Genomic DNA, 20,917 nt, shown 5'->3' with positions numbered 1-20,917 from the left:
AGAATAGAAAGAGAATGATCGTGAGTGAGGATAAGAAGCCCTCCAGGAGTCTATGAGATTGTGCTCAGCCATAAGAGCCTTAAGAGCCTTGATATGTACAGGTGCCGTATGAGATACCCCCTTGGAGGTATCAAGGGGAGGGGACAGTGTGACATTGAAATCACCTCCAATCAACAAATGACCAGAGGCATGCATAGTGATGGTCTGTTTAAGAGCGTTAAAGAAAGCAGCCTGCTCCCTATTAGGGGCGTACACAGAAACTAAGGTAAAATCAAGATCATACATGGTAATACAAAGTAGGAGGAATCGACCCTGCGGATCAGATATACATTTCTTGCATTCAAACACCAAATGAGAGGCAAACATAATGCCAACTCCAGCATACTTAGTATTTTTGTGAGCTGCAGAGAAAAACTGGTGCTGGTACTGCCTAGACCGCATTAGAGATTCGTACCGTCGCAAAAGATGTGTTTCTTGGACAAAAATAAGATCTGGATGGGAGACCAGCATTTCCCGGTAAAATAAGGATCTCTTTTGGGGAGAATTAAGACCTTTAGCATTTATAGAGGCTACGTGTATCGTGGCCATGGTTTAAAAGTAGAGTGGAATACAGTAGCTAGTGCAGTAATAATGCCAGAGTCAAGAGAAATTCTGACCGCTGAATTAGCACCAGGCCACTCACAGCATCTTAAGCTGAGAGAGAAGACTGGACCTGCCATTAGCAAAAAATATGCAGCTTGGAGGAGCATCCCAACAAAGCCCTGAGAGGTCGGGACAAAGGCATGTTCCCCTTTAAGGGCTGTATAGCCCAGAGTTCCCCTTAAATTCAGTCTGCCTGAACCTCCCGGCAGACTAACTCCCATTCCCAAATGGGGGATGTAAAGATGTCACAAGAGAGAGGCAGTCTCCCGCCCTCCCCCGCCCCCGCAAACCCACAGTAATCAACCACAGAAAATTGTTAACATAGAACCAAGGCAAACATCAAAAACGCGCTCAGCATATTTCAACAGTATTCAGGCATTAGTAACCATCATTAGAATGTAAGAGAATAATCAGAACCTCTATTTCCCTTAAATAGATTGGTAAAAGAAAAGTCATGGTGGGCCCTGCTTGGAAGAAGGCCCGCCGGAGTGCCTACGCAGCCTGCTGTTGCGCTTCCCCACCCTTTGCCACGCAGGATGTTGAGTGAGAGGGGTGGCAGTTCTCGGCGGCCTGGAAGGAGGTTGAGAAGCAGTATATCCCAGTAAAGCTAAACTAGGAGTGGCCTCTTCAGCAGAGAAACATTTGTGGGTAACCCCCTCGAGCGTAAAGGAGAGACCAAAGGGGTGCAACCACCGGTATTTCACAGTTTTAGTACGCAAAAATAGTGTCACTTCCCTGAACGTTTGGCGATTTTGCAGAGTGGCCAAGGAGAGGTCCGGGAAAACAGCAATGTCGTGTCCCTTCCAGGCCCACGCAGTACGTTCCCTGGCAGCTGCTGCAACCTGCTCCTTGACTTTGTAGGCAGAGAAACAAACAATTATGTCTCGTGGTCGGTTATTCTGAGGGGACCGCAGAGCCCTGTGCGCCCGATCAAATTGTATGTCGGGGAGAGAGAGGTCCCCCCGATTGTTAGCCTCACCTAATAGATGTAGGCAGAAATCGCGGATCAGCACGTGGCAGTCCTCTGGCCCCGGCGATTCAGGGAAGCCGCGAAAGCGGAGGTTGCTCCTCCTCGCCCTATTTTCCAAATCGGCGAGTTTAGCTGCAATTTGGTCCGCCTCCGTGCGGAGAGAATCGGTGAGGGTTTTTGTCTCAAAAAGCTGCGCAGCATGGCCCTCGAGGCGGACATCTAAATCGTCCACTCTATGGCCCATAGTCGTCAGGTCCTCCCGCAACTCCTCCACGTGTGTCAAAAATTCCTGTCGAAAAGATTTAATGTCTGCTCGCAAACCTGCAAACCATTCCCGAAATTCATCCCGGGTGGGGTGGGCAGACATGGTTCCGGCAGCAAGATCCGAGGTAGACGGAGTAGCCTCCGGGGTCTCTGCCCGCGGGGAGCCGCCATTTTGGTCTCCGTCTATGTTAGGAGGGCCAGCGTCAGATTCTGTAAGCCCTTCTTTGTGGTAGGAAAAACGCTGTAAGTCTGGATTTGTTTTCTTGCTCGCCATGGTACACGAAGGGGCAGCACTGCCAAGGCTATAAGTAGGTTACAAGATGTAGTTAGAGCGCGGATCGCCGCGGATTCGGGTTAGGGCGGCGGGAGCACAAGATTCAGGCTGCCATTTCTCAGCGTGACGTCACACGCCCCCCCAGGCGACGCTTTTGATGAATGTGGCGTCGCTCTCGACGCATGCGCTAATGTCGATGCTATTGGAGTTGCTTTCTACGCATCCTGCGTCGATCGGGGCGTCGAGGGCATCGCCTTCAACGCTGACGATGTCGGCGCCGACATTGGCGTCTAAGGCAGCAAGCTTCAATGGAATTTAGGCACGTCCCCCGTCTTCGACCGTTTGTCTATGAGGAGCCCCTCAGACGCGGTCGATCGAGGCAGAAATGGTTCTCTGCTCCTTTTTGAGGCCTTTTCGTGCCGTTTGCCATCCGGCCTGCGCGCTCCGAACCTCTAGTCCTGGAGGTGTGAGGATCGACGGACGCTGATCACCTTACCTTCGGGCCGGATTCCTTCAACAGCCCCAGGGAAGAATGGGCTTCTGATGGTGGCCCCTGAGACTCATCCGCCGCTAATTTTAGCTGCTGAGTCTTTTGAGCTCGCTGCTGCTGAGCTCGCGGCGACATCCGGCTGCAGTGATGGACATGACCTTCCCGCATGTACATTTCTTAAATCCAGAGGGTCTTGGAGTTGTCATCTTGCTGGTATCTGAGGAGAACACGAAGCCCCGCGTGCGATCCCGTGCACGGAAAGAAAAGACTGAGGAGAATATCTTTTGCTGCGCGGGAAGGATTGCGCAGCCGCACAGAGCAAAGCTCTGTATTCTACTATTGAAGCTCTGCCTCCTGGGCCCTGAAGGACAGTTCCCATGACAGTATGGCTGATTCAGCCCTGCTATCAACGGGAAAAAAAAAAGTGAGAAAAACAAACTTCAGGATTCAGAGATTCAATTTGCTGCGACACAGAGGCTCTGCGGAAAAGAAGAGACTGGAATAATGCATACTTGAGCATGCTCAGAAAGTCTCAGTCAAAGTTCTAGAAACTTTAACATAAGTTTTCTATACCAGCCTCCATTGGATGTTAATATTTATTTATTTATTTATAACTTTTATATACCGAGGTTCAATTAACAAGATTAATTATCACTTCGGTTTACATTACAACTAGCAATACACGTGTGAGGACTGCCATCCTGCTTGTCCTCGAGAATATCACTGATTGAATCATCTAGTTGCTCATTAAGAACATCGTAGGTACTGATCAAGAATATCAGGCTGCATTTCTACCCCTACTTTGTCTCTCATTTTCTGTCAATGTGGGCTCAGCCCATGAATGCTGTCTATCCGTCTCCTAGTCTTAATTTCAGATAAGAGGGTGTTCATACCAATTTTTGTCTGTTTGTTGAGTTACAACTATGAATGACACTTTGTAAACTCCTGTGATCTTTACATGGAACAACAGTATATAAAATGTCTAAATAAATAAATAAAGCACTACTTAACTCTATTAAGGAGAAAAAAATCAAAATAATTATGGATTTGTTATTTATAACATGCAAAAAATGGAAACCATTTCAGAAACACCTATTTAAAAGATTGGAAACAGTGGAAAAAATTACTTTAGTAAATCATAATTCACATGTGACATCAGCAATGACTTGTAATTTATTATCATGTCATACACGACAAACATTTTTGATACCCTCTTTTGGTTCACAAAGACCAACAACATTTCTAGAATTGTAAATGATGGAGTTTAGGCCAATTTTCATTTAGCAATATCATAACAAAATAAAAATAACAATCATGTTTTGACCATTTTTTCAAATGATTGGCTTGCATGCTGTTTACATTAGCATAAACTCCAAGGGAGATGCAACTCACTAGTCTATCCAGTCAGGGAACAGTTAGTTTGTTCTAACAAGTTATAACATTTTACACTATTGCTTAACCATGTTAACTTAAGAACACTTCCTGTTGAGCAAGGACTTAATATTTTATTTATTTATTTATTTTTAGATTTTTATATACCGGTGTTCCTATATGAAATAAAGATCACATCGGTTTACATTGAAACAGAACATGAAAATTGCCAAAAGGCATTACATAGAACAAGGTTATGAAACTTGGAACAGTGTACATAAGTTCAAAATTTAACAATAACGTTGTAACATTGATGACCAAAAGATAAAGGAGAAAAAAAAAAAAAAAAGACTTAAACAATTAAGTTGACAGGTCTTATTGAGCATAAAAATTATAACGTATAAGTGAGAAAGTCTCAAGTGTCCTGCAGCAAGAGATTAGATACCGAAGTAGGTAGTGGTATGGAAAATGGGGGTTTGTGAAGAAGATATGTTCTTGCTGGTTGGAGGGGAAAAAATGATGATCATGGTCCTGGAAAAGCTTGGCTAAAGAGCCAGGTTTTAAGTTTTTTTTTGAATGAAGAGTGGCAGAACTCAAGCCGAATGTCTGGTGGGAGCGCATTCCATTGAATGGGGCCTGCTGTAGATATGGCACGTTTATGATGCGAGGATTTTGTTGAAGGTACATAGAGTGTGCCTTTATATGCTCCTCTGATGGGTCTAGAGGAGGAGTGAGGGCGTAGTTGGTTACATAATTGAAGAGGAGAGATATTGTGAATGGATTTATGAATTACGGTGAGTACTTTATATAGGATCCTTTGCTTTATAGGCAGCCAGTGGAGGAGCTTGAGAATGGGGGTGATGTGATCTCTTTTATTCGTATTGGTAAGGATTCTGGCTGCAGAGTTCTGTAGCAATATATTGAATGGCTTTAATTAGGTAATAAAACCCAGCATGCTTGGTATTTATCAGCCAGATAATGACCTCAGCTGAGATACAGTTTGTGCAAATAATACTGCCAAGGTCATATTATTTTGATTGAACATGTCCACTTTAAAACCCCATGTAATTTATTATTAATTTAAAGCATTCTCTATACTTAGAAAATCATTTTTGGAAACAAGATTTTTGGTAGATATCTATTTTAATTTCCAAGTTATATTTATGCCATTTACTAGTTCCAAATTTATTTTCTTAACCTTTTCCATTTTATATAGCCCTCCACACTTGCATTCTTTATTTATAAGCATTTTTAATATTCTGCCTTTTTCTAAAAGTAGGCTCAAGCTCAAGGTGGATTACATACAGAATAACTGGGAGAGGCAATTCAGGACAGGTCTTTAGCTGAGCCCAAGGTGAAACCACTGTTATCATACACAAGATCACTTTTATCACTGGATATTGTCCAATTCCGAGCTTCATTATCTTACGACTAAAAGTGTTTTAATTCATAATCTAAGCAGATACACACTAAACATCATAAAGTAGTCAAAACAAGCTTTATTACTCAGTAATTTTATTAGTGAGAGGAAGGGGGTGGCACGTAGAGAAACGGTCCTACCTACTATTATGGATTGAACTGTTTGGTATTATACTGGTGTCATAAAAAATAAGTGTCCATGCTATTTATACTTTGAGAAATCAGAAGGAAACAAAGGAATACGTGTTTGTATATAAAACCTCTCTCTCTCTATATATATAAACTTTGTGTAGCACAATAAAAGGACATAATACTCATATCAATCTACGATTGACAGGAAATATCTGAGAAATTCAGTTAAAGATAGAGGTTTTACACAACTATGTCAAAGAAATCTGAAAGCGAATCTGAAGTCCAGTGGCACTTGCCACTTCTTTCTATTTACATTGCCAATAAATGCGACTCCCTGGAGCCGGGCACTTCTAATTGGCTCTCTCTCTCTCTTCTATTTGGTGTGTGTTTTCTCCTTGAAACAATGAACGTGTTTTTCCCTGGCTTCTTCCCCTCCCGCCACCACCGCTCTGCTTCACCTCAGGGCTGCCTGTCCCCTCCCCTCCCCCCCGCGCCACCTTTCCCGCGAGGGCGGCCCAGGAGCCGGGCTGAGGCGCGGGCCCAGCGGCGGGATGACACAGAGAGCCGGGCGGGCTCCCCTCCGTCAGAACTCTGGCACTTCCCAACGGCTTCATTCCACACAGCCACGCACAACGAGAGAGCGAGAGCCTGCACAGCACACGGCGTAGGAGCTCCGAGCAGCAGCTCAGCCAAAGGAGGGGGAGGGAAAAAAGGGGGTACGGCAGCGAGAGCAAGACCTAACCTGGATCAAACCACCAGCGGAAGCGGCAACTGTGATTCTATCTACCAGCGAGCAGACCCCCGCCCCCTCCTACCCCGGGACTCCTCGCGGCACCCTGACCGCGAGCGCCGCCGGCTCCCGAACTATAAACTGACAGTTCCAACGGCTTCCACCCGCACTGCGGCCGGAGTCCTGCCGCACGCGCGCAGTCCCGCGGGCAGATCACTTTATTGATTGGGGGGGGGGGGAGAAGGGGGCGCGCATACAACCGTCCTCTCCCTCCCCCTCCCCACCACTCATCACTACGGATTCCGTTCCGTTTCCTTCCAGGCTCGCCGGCGCGTGGGAAGCGGACGGTTCCTTCCCATCCCAGCCCCCCCCCCAGCCAGGAGTTGGACTAACCCCTACCACCCCGTAGGGACCCGTTGGACAGAGAGGGAGCCGGAGAGTGAAGGAAAGCGGCGGCGGCTGCTGCAGATGCGGCCGCTGTGAAAACTTTCTTAAAGAAACAGTAACGCTCAGCTGCTCACCGCTGTGCACTTTACGCTTATTTCTTTTTCTTATCCTTATTATTACGTTTTTTCTCTACTAAAGGGATGAATTCTCCCTTCCTTTCTCCTAACACAAAAATCACTTTCTGTTTTAAAAAGGTGATTCTATACAAATTTGAACGTCTGAGGGAATAAAGAGCTGTTTTATTTTCTTTTTCTCTTTACGATTTTTTTTTATGGGAAGGGTTTGGACGTTGGAGAATTCTGTTACTATAAAATAATTGTTCTCTGTTTTAAAAGGGTCTCCCCTCCCCATTACTGGAAAGGGAGCTCAGGTGTAAAAAAAAAAAAAAAATGTCAGAAAGTGGTTTTTAGTTTACCTTCCTCCTCTTTAAGAGAGCCTGGCAATACACAGTAGCTCCCCTGACCTATGATGAAACTTCGGGGTTTATAAGATACATTTGAGCAAAACAAAAAACAAAAAAACCCAAAAACCTGAGGGAATATAAACTCATCTGGCTGGGCAATTCTCCAGTCCTATTGATTCTGCCCTATAACTGACCCTGCGAGAGCCCTCTCTCGCACTGCGCATGCTCCAAGCTGGACAGCTCCTGAGAGGGAAATTTAAAAACGGTTTGAAGACAGACTGCAGTTAAATTACAAAGAGAGAGATCCCCCATAGTAGAAGAGAACAACACATCTACTCCAGGTATATTAGGATTTGTATTCCTATTATTTTCTTTGTAGTTTACATTTATTGTGTGTTTCAAAATCATAAAAAAGGTAATCCATAAGCTTCACAATTAGAAGTTTCATATTTATTTTAGATCATTTAGGTAGTGCTTATAATGCACACGTTGAATCAGTTTTATGAAACCTGTCAGGTTTTTACAGTTTGATTTAAAATAATGTTGCACAGACAGTTACTTATTAGTGCAAGCCATGAATGATTACATTTGTAAGACTGTTTATCAACTTTCTAAGTTTAAGTTAGGCTTTTAGTAGAGAGAAAATAAATCTTTATTTGTATGTTCCTATATACATCTGAACCCAAAAGTTTTGCTCTGTTTTTATTTTAAATTATTTTAGAAAATATATTTTTCCAAAGTTCTGACGTGTTCTTTTCTAATGCATTTTTTATTTCTCAGTTTTTCCATGAATACTCCATTATTTGTTGTCTTTCCTTATTAGTGTCTACATCATATTGGATTATGGTGAAATGTAACATTTAATAACAATATGAAAATCAGATTTTACTACATTTTACATGAATTTTGTTCATTTCTGACTTAGTAGTGCTGAAATGTTGGATAGCAGTTTTATACTTAAAATATGTTTTCTCTTCTTCTCAAAGGAGATGATAGAGAGTGACATCTCAGCCATAATGTCAGGAATTATTCGAAATTCAGGCCAAAATCATCACCCTTCCAGTCAGGAGTACAGGTGAGCAATTTTATTCTATTTAAGGACATTAACCACTATAATTTTAACAGTGTAGATAAATATTTCTAGGAGAAGAATTAATTGATGTTCTTCTCACAGTTATTAAAAAATATTATAATTAAAGTTCTTTTGATGAATGATGGTCTTAATGCCATTTCATGGCTCTTAAATCTGCAGCATCTGAGGTAATGTTTTTCAAAACTTTCAGGGGTCCCCAAACAAGATAAGGTTCGGTTTTCAACTAGAGTTTTAAAACCACTTTTAAAGTTTCTATTAGCAGTTTTTTTTTCATCATGGTTTGACAAAATACTGTATATAAAACATTTATTTTGTTTGATTTGAATTTTTACACAGTTGGGTGATACACTCACTTATCAAATAACAATTAGGAATATTCTAATAAAACTGCTTATTACACAAAGTCTGTTATAAAACAAATTGACTAGTTACTTTCTTATCAATTGATCAATAGTGGGCATGGGATTTTTGTTAACTTCCACAGTTGTATTTTGATACCTATGTGTTAAGTATATCAGGTACTATGATACGCATTAGTTGCAAATATATGGTACATGTGTCAAAATACATTGCCAATCTCTTTAAATAAGTGGCTAATGACCCACAGACACAGTGGCTGTTTTTGTTATTGCTGAATAGCTTAGATAAAAGCAGACATGTCAGGTATTTCAGGGATAGCAAGCAGTTATTGAAACTGCAAACTTCTCATTATACTTCTTCAATGCCTAAACAAGCAAGTTATGCTTTGTAGAAGCCATCGTGCAGGAAAATTTGTCAAACCCTTTTTCCCTCCCTAATAAAGCGCTTTCCATGCTAGCAATTTTCTAAGCTTTGTTTGTAAAGAAAGGATTCAGTTGTTAATGAAGGGTGTATGTATGACCTCTGTCCTTAATGACAGTTCTCCCTTAGAGCTCTGTGAAATATAGCACCTTAACAAAGATATTGAGGAGGAGAGTCCTTTTTCTTTTTTATTCAAAGCAATAGGAAAATATAGTATTTCTGTTTTATTGTTATTAAGTACTGTTTTACACTATAGCTCAAGAGGTCCAACAGTTTTTACAGTAAATACGTTAAGTAATTTCTTAACTTTTTATTCATTCGGTTTATTTATATTTTAAGACAAATTAAGCATTCTATAAACATGGGAACCAAGAGCTGAAGCACTATCACTAGCATTTGTATTACTTCATGAGAAAACACTTTGAATTATGGAAAAAGAAATCTTTCAGACTGCATGATTTTAAGAAAAGAATAGACCTGTCAAATTCTATCAGCTCTATTTACTCCCCTGCTGTCATCACAGCCCAGGACTGGAACCCACAGTCCTGAGTTCTCAATGGGGAGCATCAAGGCTCCTTATAACGGGATTGGCCTCCAATTAGTGAGAGGGAGGTGGCTGCAGACCATTTCTCTTTTTCCTGCATTAGAATTTTTCCATTGTACAGTTGTACTTTGTTGAGAAGGAACTAGGCTTCTCAGAAAGTCTAGAAAGGAAATAGTTCAAAGGGTTTTCATATTACATGAAAAGATTTAAATGAAGCCATCTATTAAATGTATATTATGAATCTTGAGATACTACTACTTATTTCAAAAAGTGATTTTCATTTGATTTTCATTTTCATTAAGGACTTTATTAGCCTTCAAATCATAGGACCTGAGCTGTGAAAAAGTGATACATTTTGTGATACATATTGGTGATATTTAGCTCACACCTTATTTAACATGTTTAAATTAATCACTTTTTGCTATAATATGCTAATCTGAATTGGAAGCTTTAATAAAAAATTGTGTTAATGGGGTGCAATTAATTTATTTGATATTTTATTCAATTCATTAAAGGAGATGGGTGAAACAATTGAGCTAATTTTTTAATACAAGAGATTATAGCCTTTCTTCAAATTCCAACTTCTATAAAAATTTGTAGAAAGTTTGATGTAATAATAGCTTTGCTGATTCAGCTAGGTAAAGTACCTGTTTTGTTGGCATACCTTTACTCTTTCCTCCCTAGTAAGAGAGGATATAATGACTCAAATAAATGAAGAGTATCTGTGCACAAAACAGTAATCTAATCTAATAGTAATAGTCTGTTTTAAATTATAAGCACATTAATAGTAGCTAATACTTTATTATTCAAGAAATAAATCAAGAATCAAAAATAAAGTAGAACCAAATTAGATTGCAGTAATATTTATAAGTCCTACATGACAAAATTTAGTATCATCACTATGACCAATCATACTGTCGCTACTGGCCACTAAAGCCTTCATTTCTTACATTTAATCATAGGTCATGTGTGATTACATATTTTTTTGTACATTTTTTCTTTTTGCAATTAAAAAGTTATTACTGATCTTAACCATTGAAATCAGTTCATCTTCTTGTTGCATGAACTCCAACATGGTCTGTGTTTCGTGGTCTGCATCAGAGGGTATACAGGAGTGCCTTCAAAGTTGTTATAAAGTCCAATGTTTATTGTTGCACAATGGACTCATTATTTATCAAATCTGTTCAGCATCTCAAATTTCTTTAGTGCCGAAATTACCCAAATTCCGGGTAATTTCTGCATGAAAGGGATTAGACTCCTAATGTGGAACCTTGCATTATGGAGCTGTAATTTGGGTTACTCTTCTGCATTGCTTTATACTTGTCTACATTAAATTTCATTTGCCATTTGTATGCCCAGTCTCCCAGTTTTGCAATGTCTTCTTGTCCTTTCTCACAATCTTCTTGTGATTTAACAACCTCTGAATAATTTTGCGTCATCGGCAAATTTGATCACCTCACTTGTTGCTCCCATTTCCAGGTCATTTATACATATATTAAAAAGCAGTGGTCTTAGAACAGAGCCCTGGTGCAATTCACTATTCACCTTTGTCCATTGGGAAAATTTACCATTTAGCCCTACTCTTTGTTTTCTATCTTTTAACCAGTTGGCAATCCACAAAAGGACTCTGCCCCCCATCCCATGACTTTTTAATTTCCTAAGAAGTCTCTTGTGAGGGACTTTGTCAAATGCTTTCTGGGAATCCAGATACACTATATCAACCGGATCAACTTTATCCACATGTTTATTTATACCCTAAAAAAAATGTAGCAAATTTGTGAGGCAAGACTTCCCTTGGCTAATTCCATGTTGGTTTTTTCCCATTAAACTATGCTTATCTGTATGTTCAGCAATTTTATTCTTTATGATAGTTTCTACCATTTTGTCTGGCACGACATCAGATTCAGTGGTCTGCAGTTTCCTGGATCACACCTTGATCTCTTTTTTTAAAAATTGGCATTATATTGGCAACCCTTCAGTCTTCAGGTACCATAGATAATATTACTGATAGTTTACAAATTTCCAATGGCAGATCCAATGGTATTCTTTCAGTATTCTGGGATGTATACCATCTGGTCCAGGTGATTTGCTACTTGTTTGTTTGTCAATTTGCCCTTCAAGTAATAACTTTTTAATTACAAAAAGAAAAAATGTACAAAATAATTTAACATGATCTATGATTAAATGTAAGGCAATGAAGGCTTTAGTGGCCGGTAGTGCCTAGTATGATTGGTCATAGTAAAGATACTGAATTTTGTCATGTAGGACTTATAAGCTAATATTTTAATAATATTCTTCTGTGCTTTAATGGATACAGATGATTCGTTACTTAGATGTGCTCCTGAACTGGATCTACATTTTTATTGCAAAATTTATTTCAGTAGTATGCATATCAGAGAGTTTTGATGTAATTCTGAAATTGTTTAATTTTTTCCCTCTAAATTGTTGCTTGTATGGGATGGAACTACAGGATAGGGTATATCAGCATTAGAGACCATATAAATTCAATTGACCTAACCAGCATTTTCTTGTGTAATCTCATATAAAAGGCTCATGATTATTTATTGTCTAGAATAAAATAATTTCCAACAACTAACCACGAGAAAGCAGGCAACTTGATAACGCAAATAGATAATATAATCAATAATTATTTAGCATTTCCTGTGCTGAATATCAGTAATATGGGCACCCGTGACCACACTTGCTCGTCCCCCTCCATTCACTTCTCAATAATTTCCAGCAGACATTAGTTGGGTTAAATAAGGCCGCAGCTTTATTGATACACAGGCCCGAGCCATCATTTGACAATATACAATGCATCCTGGTTTCAGCATCTAGCTACCCCCCCGACCATCCGCTGCTCTCCGGCAGGATGGTCGCTACCAGCCGTCCGGCTCGCTGATCCAGCCTCACACCCCCGGTTCGGACTCCCGCCACCTGCCTGCAAGGAGCCGAACCCGGGTGGGCTCCTGCCGCCAACCTGCAAGGAGCCAGACCCAGAGTCTCCCGCCACCTTGCCAGCAAGGAGCCCCCATCGCTGACAACAGCCCCCAGTTGTCAACCTCCGTCCCGTACCAGCTGAAACCCCCATAGTCTAACAACAACAAACATTATGGCTCGGGCCAACCGCCATAGACACGGGTATCTCATGCCCCGTGCCCCCCCAAAGATGCGGCCTCTAACTAACGCGGGAACAATTCCTCTAGGACCTCCTGAATTGAAATCAGAAAGAGGTCCATCCCCAGAAAGGAAAGGTGAACACCATCCTTCCGGAACAACCCCGTGACCTTCCCCCAAGACCACTCGTGCCGGATATGCCGGCCACCCAGCCGGGCCAACCAGGACCCAATCTGCTGGTTGGCCTTCGACCGACTCATGCGCCACATAACCTGGTCCCCCACCGCCGGTCTCACGATGATGTCCGACCAACACAACACGGTGGTCGGCAACAGAATAGAAACGGTCATCAAGTCCTTCCGGACTATATTAATAAAGTGCTTCCCTGGCATTGTACCCCAATCGTTGCCCCCCAGATGGACCACCAGGGCCCGCGGCGGCCCCAGCCGCTCGCGTTCCCTGCGAACACATGGGATCAACTCGTCCCAGCCCATGCCCCGCCGCCCCAACCAATACACCCGCACCCCTCTGCATGTCAAGTCCAAGTGTGGCCCGTAAGGTCGTCCGCAGGCATGTCTGTAGGCCCAGTGCACATACGAATGCCCCAAGATCCATACGGACGTCCCTTCGGCCGCCGCACCTGCAAGGAAACAAGCGTTAGTCTACCACCAGGAGCACCCGTGCCCCGGGCGAATATACCCCTGGAACGCCTGCGAGCGCCACCTCCCAATCCGCTGGATTACCCCCTCCGCCAGCCCCGCATGCGCTGCCGCATTTGCCGCCCCGATCCTAAAGGAATGAGTCCCAAAACCTCGCGCATCCAGCCCCACAGCTAACAACGCCCGGCGCAATAACGCCTCAAACTGATACCGAGTGAGCGGCCGCCGATCCCTATGCACCAGAAACGCCGCCGGAGCGAGCGGCCACACCTGGCAATAACTAACCGCGTTCGCCACCGGACAAGTCCGTAACCCGGGGACCGCCGTAAGCGCCACCGCCATCCTCCTGCCTTGCTGGTCCATTTTAGACCGCGGGATCCGAATCACCACCGATCTGCTGGTTACCACCACATGACAAGCCAGCAGACCCGGACAGTCCTCACTTCCCGCCGATCTGGCCACCAACTCGCTAACCCGAAAGGCGCCAAAAAAGGCGAACACGAACGCCACTCGGAATAGTGACGTTTCGTACCCCGATGAACACAGACCCGACAGCACATCCCATAGCTGCAATAAAATGTCGTGCATAATAGGTAAGCGGCTGTCCCTGGGGCGCCCCGCCATGCGCAACCAGCCTGCTAGCATCCGCCGTACCACAAAGCGACCCGAAGGGAAACCCCACCCGTGGGCCCGCATAAAAAATGAGAAGCCCGCCAACTGCCTCCCCACCGCCGCCCTAGAGCGACCCTCGCTCCTGGCCCTCACCACATAATGCGCCAACGCCACGTCCGATACCGGTCCCCCCGGCCACCCCAAGGCCGAAAAGAACTCCGCCACCTTTCTGGCACCCCCTACGTAACCTGACCATGTAGATGGGGCTAGCGAGGCCCGCAGCAGTTCCCATGCTTCAGGGCACCGAACCTCCATAGGGAAGGCGGCACAGGAGCTCCGCACAGGTCCGCCTCCGGCGCCAGCTCTCGAAACAACTCCCACTTGAAACGAGAAAGGGAGTCAGCCACACTATTGTCCAAATGGTCACGTTAATCAACATACAACGCAATACAAGTTCCCGCAACAATTCGGACACCAGCAAACACCGAGCCGCCCTCTTGTTGATGACCTCCACGACTCCCTGATTATCGTACCAGAACACCACCCGCGTGCCCCTCAGCCGCTCCCCCCAGACGTGCAGGGCCACCATGATAGGAAACAATACCAGGAACGTAATATTACTGGTGACCCCCGCTGACGCCCAGTCCTCCGGCCACCGTGCCGCACACCATGCACCCTGAAAGTACGCTCCAAACCCCACCGATCCCGCCGCATCCGTCCACAACTCAAGATTGTGATTGGCCAATGGACTCGATTGCCAAATTGCTTCCCCGTTGAACTTCTGGAGAAACGTGTCCCACAGCCTCAAATCCGCGCGCATCGGCGCCGTTATCCGTATCCGATAATGCCACCGACAAACCCCGGACATCGCGTGCGACAAACGCCGTAAGAACGCCCTTCCCATCGGGATCACCCGACACGCGAAGTTAAGACTCCCCACCAAAGATTGCAGTTCCACCAGCATCAACTTGGGCCTTTCCTGTGCTGCCTTCACTGCCCCGCGCAGCCTCTCCACCTTATCCCGAGGCAACCGCAACACCATCTCCACCGAGTCCAGTTCTATCCCCAGGAACACCAGCTTGGTCCGAGGCCCCTCTGTCTTCTCCGCTGAGAGCGGAATCCCGAACTCCTCCGCCACCAACTGAAAACAACCCAGACTCTTCTGGCACGCCCCACAAAGAGGAAGTCGTCCAGATAGTGCACGATATTCGCCGAACCCGACCGCTGCGCCACTACCCAATGGAGGAAAGTACTGAACGCCTCAAATACGTGCACGCAATCGAGCAGCCCATAGGCATGCACTTATCAAAGTAAAACTCACTTTGAAAGCGAAAGCCCAGCAGATGAAAACTCTCCGGATGCACCGGCAGCAACCGAAACGCCGCCTCCACATCCGCCTTGGCCATCAAGGCCCCACGGCCACACCGCCGCACCACCTGCACCGCCGAGTCGAAGGAAGCGTACCGAACCGCACACAACTCCTGGGGAATCCCGTCATTCACCGAACGCCCCTCGGGAAACGAAAGGTTGTGGATAAGCCAAAACTTTCCCACCTCCTTCTTAGGGATCACCACCAACGGGGAAAGCACCAAATTAGGAAACGGAGACACCGCGAACGGCCCCGCGATCCGACCCAACTCAACCTCCCCCCGTAATTTGTCCCGCACCACCTGCACCAGCCGCCGTACCGAGGGACAATTGACCCCCCTGCCCGCAATACCCCCCTCCGAACACGGAATCCGGAAACCCGCCGTGAACCCCCCCAACAACAGCTCCGCCACCTGCCCCACCGGATACGACCGAAGCCATGGAAGCATAGCCGCAACCCGCACAGGCGTGACGGCTAGCCGCAACCACCTATTTTCCGGGGCCTTTAGCGGCGGGGGCAGCTCCAGCGCCCTCAGCCGGCCGCTTCCCGCAGCGCACGGCGGGGTGATTCGCTCCGCAGAGAGAACAGGCATGCCGGAACTTGCAGTCGGGGAAGATGCAAGTGGCTCGATTATACCGCCAGCAAACATCTCTGCGTCCCGCACCCATTTTGGCCGCTCCCCCCGCGGGCGTCCCACTCCGAAATGGCCGCGTTCCCCCTCCCACCCCCGCCGACACCCCCAGTCCGGAGGCCCCCGGCGACACCTTGGCAGCCATTTGTGTTAACCACAGCCCCACGTCCTGTGAACCCCAGGACATAAACCTGTTCTCCTCCATACGATCGCGAAAACGCTCGTCGTAGTTTAACCACGACCAGCCCTCGTACATTTTACTTGCCGCCAGTATCCCGTCCGCGTAAGCTAATAGAGGCCCGTACTGCGTCGGATCCCTATGTCCCACTACGCTGGCCAAACGCAGGAACGAGTGCATCCAATTATGGATCGTACGCGCCACCTTCTGCGGACCACCCCCCGCCCGCTCACTCTTCTTTCGCCGCTTCTTCCCCTTCCGGCGCCCCCGGTGCCCCTCCAGTAACTGAAAAATATCTATGAACTGGCGTCGCCTAATCCACCGCCGCAACGACCGTGGCATCTCCTCCCACAGCTCCGTAAGGGCCACTAGCGCGGGAGCGCCGGGCACCGCCGACCCCTTTTCCTTAACGGCCGCCGCCGCCGCCTCCACAGAGGAGGAAGACGAAGATGACGACGAAGAGGAGCTGGACGACGAGGAGTCCGAAGAGCTCCCCCTGTCCCGTCTCCGGCGCTTCCGGCCCTTGCCCCTCCTACCCCCCCCCTCTCCTTGGCCCCCTCCGCCGCCGCATCCGACCCCCGCACACCGCCGACACCCCGGACGGCCCCCGCTACCCCTCCGACCCTCACCGCGCCAGGATCCGCCCCTTCCGCCCCCGCTGTCACACCCCACACCGGGCGCGGGAAGATGATTGACTCACCTGCCGCCACAGGGTCACCCAGCCCTGCTCCTGTCCCCGGATTCTGTGCCGCCTGGCCCGGCCGACCGGCGCCACGTTCCTCCAAGCCTCGTGACTGGACAAACCCGCCTCCGCGAGGTCCTCCTCCGTAGCAGCCTCCTGCAACGACAGTACAGCAAGCGACGGGGAAGGCGCCCAACCCGCCCCATCACCCCACTCCTCCGCCGGACTGCCACCTACCCCCCCCCCCTCCCCCTGCCGAGAGGCCCGACCCCATCAGGACACCCCTGACCACCCCAAACACACGGGGTCCGCCTCACCGGCCCCCAGCCTGCTCCGTCCACCCCTCCCCCCCCACCGCCCGCAACACACCCCCGCCGGGCTACCGCCCGCCTCTCTCTGCCCAACCTGCAGTTGCCGCGGCTCGAACCTCTGAGTCGGCCGCCCCTCCCCTCTCCTTCTGACACCCCCGGGTCCCTCGCCCCCGACCTACCCCTGGCTCCCCGCTGCCCGCAGCTCCCTTCACAAGCCGCTCCCGGCTCGCACGCCGCCCGGGCACGCCTGCCCCAGCCCCCGGCCTCTCGGCTCTCCGCTCCCCACAGCCCCCCTCACTCCCGCATCTCTAGCCCCTCCCGGCCTGCCCAGGCCCCCCCGCAGCACTTCCCCCACGCCCCCTCACGCCGTCCCCCCTCTGGCCCCCGCGCCTCCGCCTGGCACGCCAACGACTCAGACCGCCCCGCCTCCTTGCCCCGGCCGTGCGCCCGTGCACGCGAGACCCTCGACCCCAGTCCCCGGCCCTGCCTCTCAGGCTCAGCCTCGCGCCGCGGCCCCGAGCTCCCACGTGCGTCAACGGCGCCACCCCCCAGCTCCCCCGAGCTCCCAGCCAGCTCCCCCAAGTCTCCCCAGGCCTCTGCCGAGTCCACCCTCCTGCTCACCCGATCCAGTGCCGCCATGCCACGCCTATAAACCGCCATGCCGACAGACTCCTCCTCCGACTCCGCGCTGGCCTCCTCCGCGATTCCAGGTACCCACGCCGCCTCCTCAGACTCCGCGCCGCTCGGGTCCTCGTCCGCTCGCTCTCGGGCCGCCATGGCACTCCCGATCCGCCGACTCACACGGAAACCGCGCCAAAAACGCCGCCCGATCCGCGCCCCGCACTGCTCCCACAGAACAAAACCCAGCCGCTCTTCGTTGCGCCGCCGCGCGAATTCGCTCGTCGAGCGCGCGCCCCCAAGATCCCCCATCCCGTCCCCTCACGTGACCCCACCCCGGCCAACCCTGGCCTATCGTTGCCCTGGCAACGCGCCCTGGTGGCCAATCGCCTGCCCCTCTCCGGCGTCCCTTCCTAACCCCCCCCCCCCCCAGCTGACCGCGCGCCGACCCGGACCCTTGCTGCACCCCCGCCTACCCCCCCCCCCTTTCCCCCTCTTTCCTATCTCGCGGAGGGCACGGGCCCCACATTACCTTGCCGGTCGAGCTTCCATAACTAGTAATTAGAGCTGGAGTAATGGGACATGAATTATCTTCTTGTGATTGTGGAAGATAATCCACTCAATTAAATGTTAATTTTGTTAAATATTATTCCAAAGTTCTAGGTGGGGTACATCAAAATATTTGTAATAAAACAAATAAGTCAGACTAATTGAATGACAAAACGCTTGCCACAAAATATGCAATAAAATATGCTTTCCATGCTACTTTTAATAAGCCAAGAGAGATTCAAATGTAGTCTTTTCCTATCTCCTCAAGCCCATGATTTATCACCAGATTAATATAATGCCACAAACGCTTGCGTGAAAAGAAATGCTTTTAGTTATTTCCTGAAAGCCAACTTTCAATGCATTAGGAAGTGAATTCCATATTTGAGGACCAGTGACCATAAAGGTTCTAGCTGGAGTTTCACATAATCAACCCATTTATATTGAAAGTATAAAAATGTGGGTATTACTTTATTATTCATAGTAATTTAGTAAAGAAACACGGAGGAGGTAATTTCTAGGGACATGATCAGGGATGAACTTGGAGAGAGAAAGGGGTGAATTGAGGAGACTGCCCTGGGCCCACACTACTGCACATCTACAACTTGTTTGCCACTCATCCAAAACAAAGCTCTTCCTTGTTGTATTGCTACCCCATGGTAATGCTTGTAGCCTCTTCCAACTTCACTCCTCTGGGCATGATCCTGTCCCTAACCTCTACCCCAGGCACAATTTCCTCCCACCAGCAGGAGGAGTTGGAGAGCAGCACTTCTTACCTGCAGTTGCCTCCTTTGCTGAAGTCTAAATCATGCAGGGCCATAAGCTTTCGCAGGACACACTGGTCCTGCACAGTTCAAACTTCAAATTGAAGCCAGCATAGGAGGAAGCAGCCCAGATAGTAAGGGCTGCTATTTGGCAGGAATGGATTATGCCTGGGTGTTGGGGAGAAGGAGCGGAAGAGATGATGATTGTGTAGGGAAAGGGGAGAGAGGAAGATTGTGCTGGGGGGGGGGGGGACCCAGTCCCCAGTCCCCAGTCCCCAGTCCCATCTTAGGATCAGACCTGGTCTTAATCATGAAATATTTATAGCAATGACATGTACGAAGAGAAAGTCAGACATATCGATAGGTGGTGCTAAATAGTTTTCTACTTCTTTGGTTTATGTTACCATTAAAAATGCTACACCTGGCAGAGGTAAGGATGCTGCGGAGGCAGCATTTTTAGACTTTGGAGCAAGGGGAAGAGGGAATCCCACTCATTGAATAGCAGTGATAGCTTTGGGTGGAATTTAAGGTACACATATACAGGATTCTGAAGAAATCCATGGCCTGTAGCCCCTTCCTAATGAGATTTGTTGCTACTAGGGCTGGGATTATGTAAGGAGACAGGTGGAACCTAATCTGACAAAATTCCTGGCAGCCATGAATAAGGGCCTGGCACTTCACTCTCTGTCATCAGTACCAGTAAGTGAGGATTGGACAGGTTCCAGCTAGCCTGGAGGCTCAGATATAGAGGAAGATAAGCCATGCCAACAGCAAAAAAATTACATCTCCAAAAATGTTATAGTCAATATTTTGAGCCTCCTTTAATGTCTTCTTTTCATTTTTAAATGGGGGGAGGGACAACATTGTAATTATCTACAAAGGAAGGCATGAGAGAATAAGGAAATGACATCACATAGTTTCACAAAAAGAAGAAAGTAGCACTCAGAATTGGCACTTCAATAATTAAAGTTGCCTGTCCATAATTTCAGTTATTTTTGGACATGTAAGCAAGAAGAAATGATAGTTGGTCTGATCAACAGAGTGCCAGGCTCCATGGTCAAGCAGCAGTGTTTCCTCTTCCCTTTTGAAGTTCAGATGCCAAGTGAAAGTATGGAAATTAATTGCAGATCAGTCCATGTATGAGAAGACACGTATTGTATGTTTTTATGTATGTTCAGCTTGGAGAAGAGATAGCTGAGGGATATGATAGAGGTCTTTAAGATCATGAGAGGTCTTGAACGAGTAGATGTGAATCGGTTAATTACACTTTCAGATAATGGAGGGACTAGGGGGCATTCCATGAAGTTAGCAAGTAACACATTTAAGACTAATCGGAGAAAATTCTTTTTCACTCAATGCACAATAAAGCTCTGGAATTTGTTGCCAGAGGAGGTGGTTAGTGCAGTTAGTGTAGCTGGGTTCAAAAAAGGTTTGGATAAGTTCTTGGAGGAGAAGTCCATTAATGGCTATTAATCAAGTTTACTTAGGGAATAGCCACTGCTATTAATTGCATCAGTAGCATGGGATCTTCTTAGTGTTTGGGTTCTTGCCAGGTTCTTGTGGCCTGGATTGGCCACTGTTGGAAACAGGATGCTGGGCTTGATGGACCCTTGGTCTGACCCAGCATGGCATGTTCTTATGTTCTTAAACACATACAAGAGTCAAGCTGGGATGAAAGCTGCTATAAGACTATGATAATGTATTATAATTAATGCCTCCCTTGCATATGGTCCTGTGCATATAGAGGGGTAGATTTTAAAAGAAGCGCATGCGCTCACACATGGATGCACCAATTTTATAACATGCGCGTGCATATTATAAAATCCGGGTGCTGTGCGCATGTGCGGGCGGCGCACTCAGGGGGGCCCTAA

The 20,917-nt window shown here is 47.2% G+C and overlaps 1 protein-coding gene across 1 annotated transcript in view; it reads left to right on the top strand.

The window, feature by feature from the left end:
• The first annotated feature begins 6,022 nt into the window (after positions 1 to 6,022).
• FOXN4 (forkhead box N4) overlaps positions 6,023 to 20,917 on the top strand; it is a 198,861-nt gene continuing 183,966 nt past the window's right edge. The window contains exons 1-2 of the mRNA XM_029571604.1: positions 6,023 to 7,483; positions 8,129 to 8,217. Of these exons, the coding sequence (XP_029427464.1) occupies positions 8,132 to 8,217 (86 nt within the window). The 5' untranslated portion in view covers positions 6,023 to 7,483; positions 8,129 to 8,131. The remainder of the gene's footprint in view (positions 7,484 to 8,128; positions 8,218 to 20,917) is intronic.

This window comes from Rhinatrema bivittatum, chromosome 11 (assembly GCF_901001135.1).
Source record: "Rhinatrema bivittatum chromosome 11, aRhiBiv1.1, whole genome shotgun sequence".
Classification (NCBI taxonomy): Eukaryota; Metazoa; Chordata; class Amphibia; order Gymnophiona; family Rhinatrematidae; genus Rhinatrema; species Rhinatrema bivittatum.
This window is presented reverse-complemented; position numbering and strand designations above follow the sequence as displayed.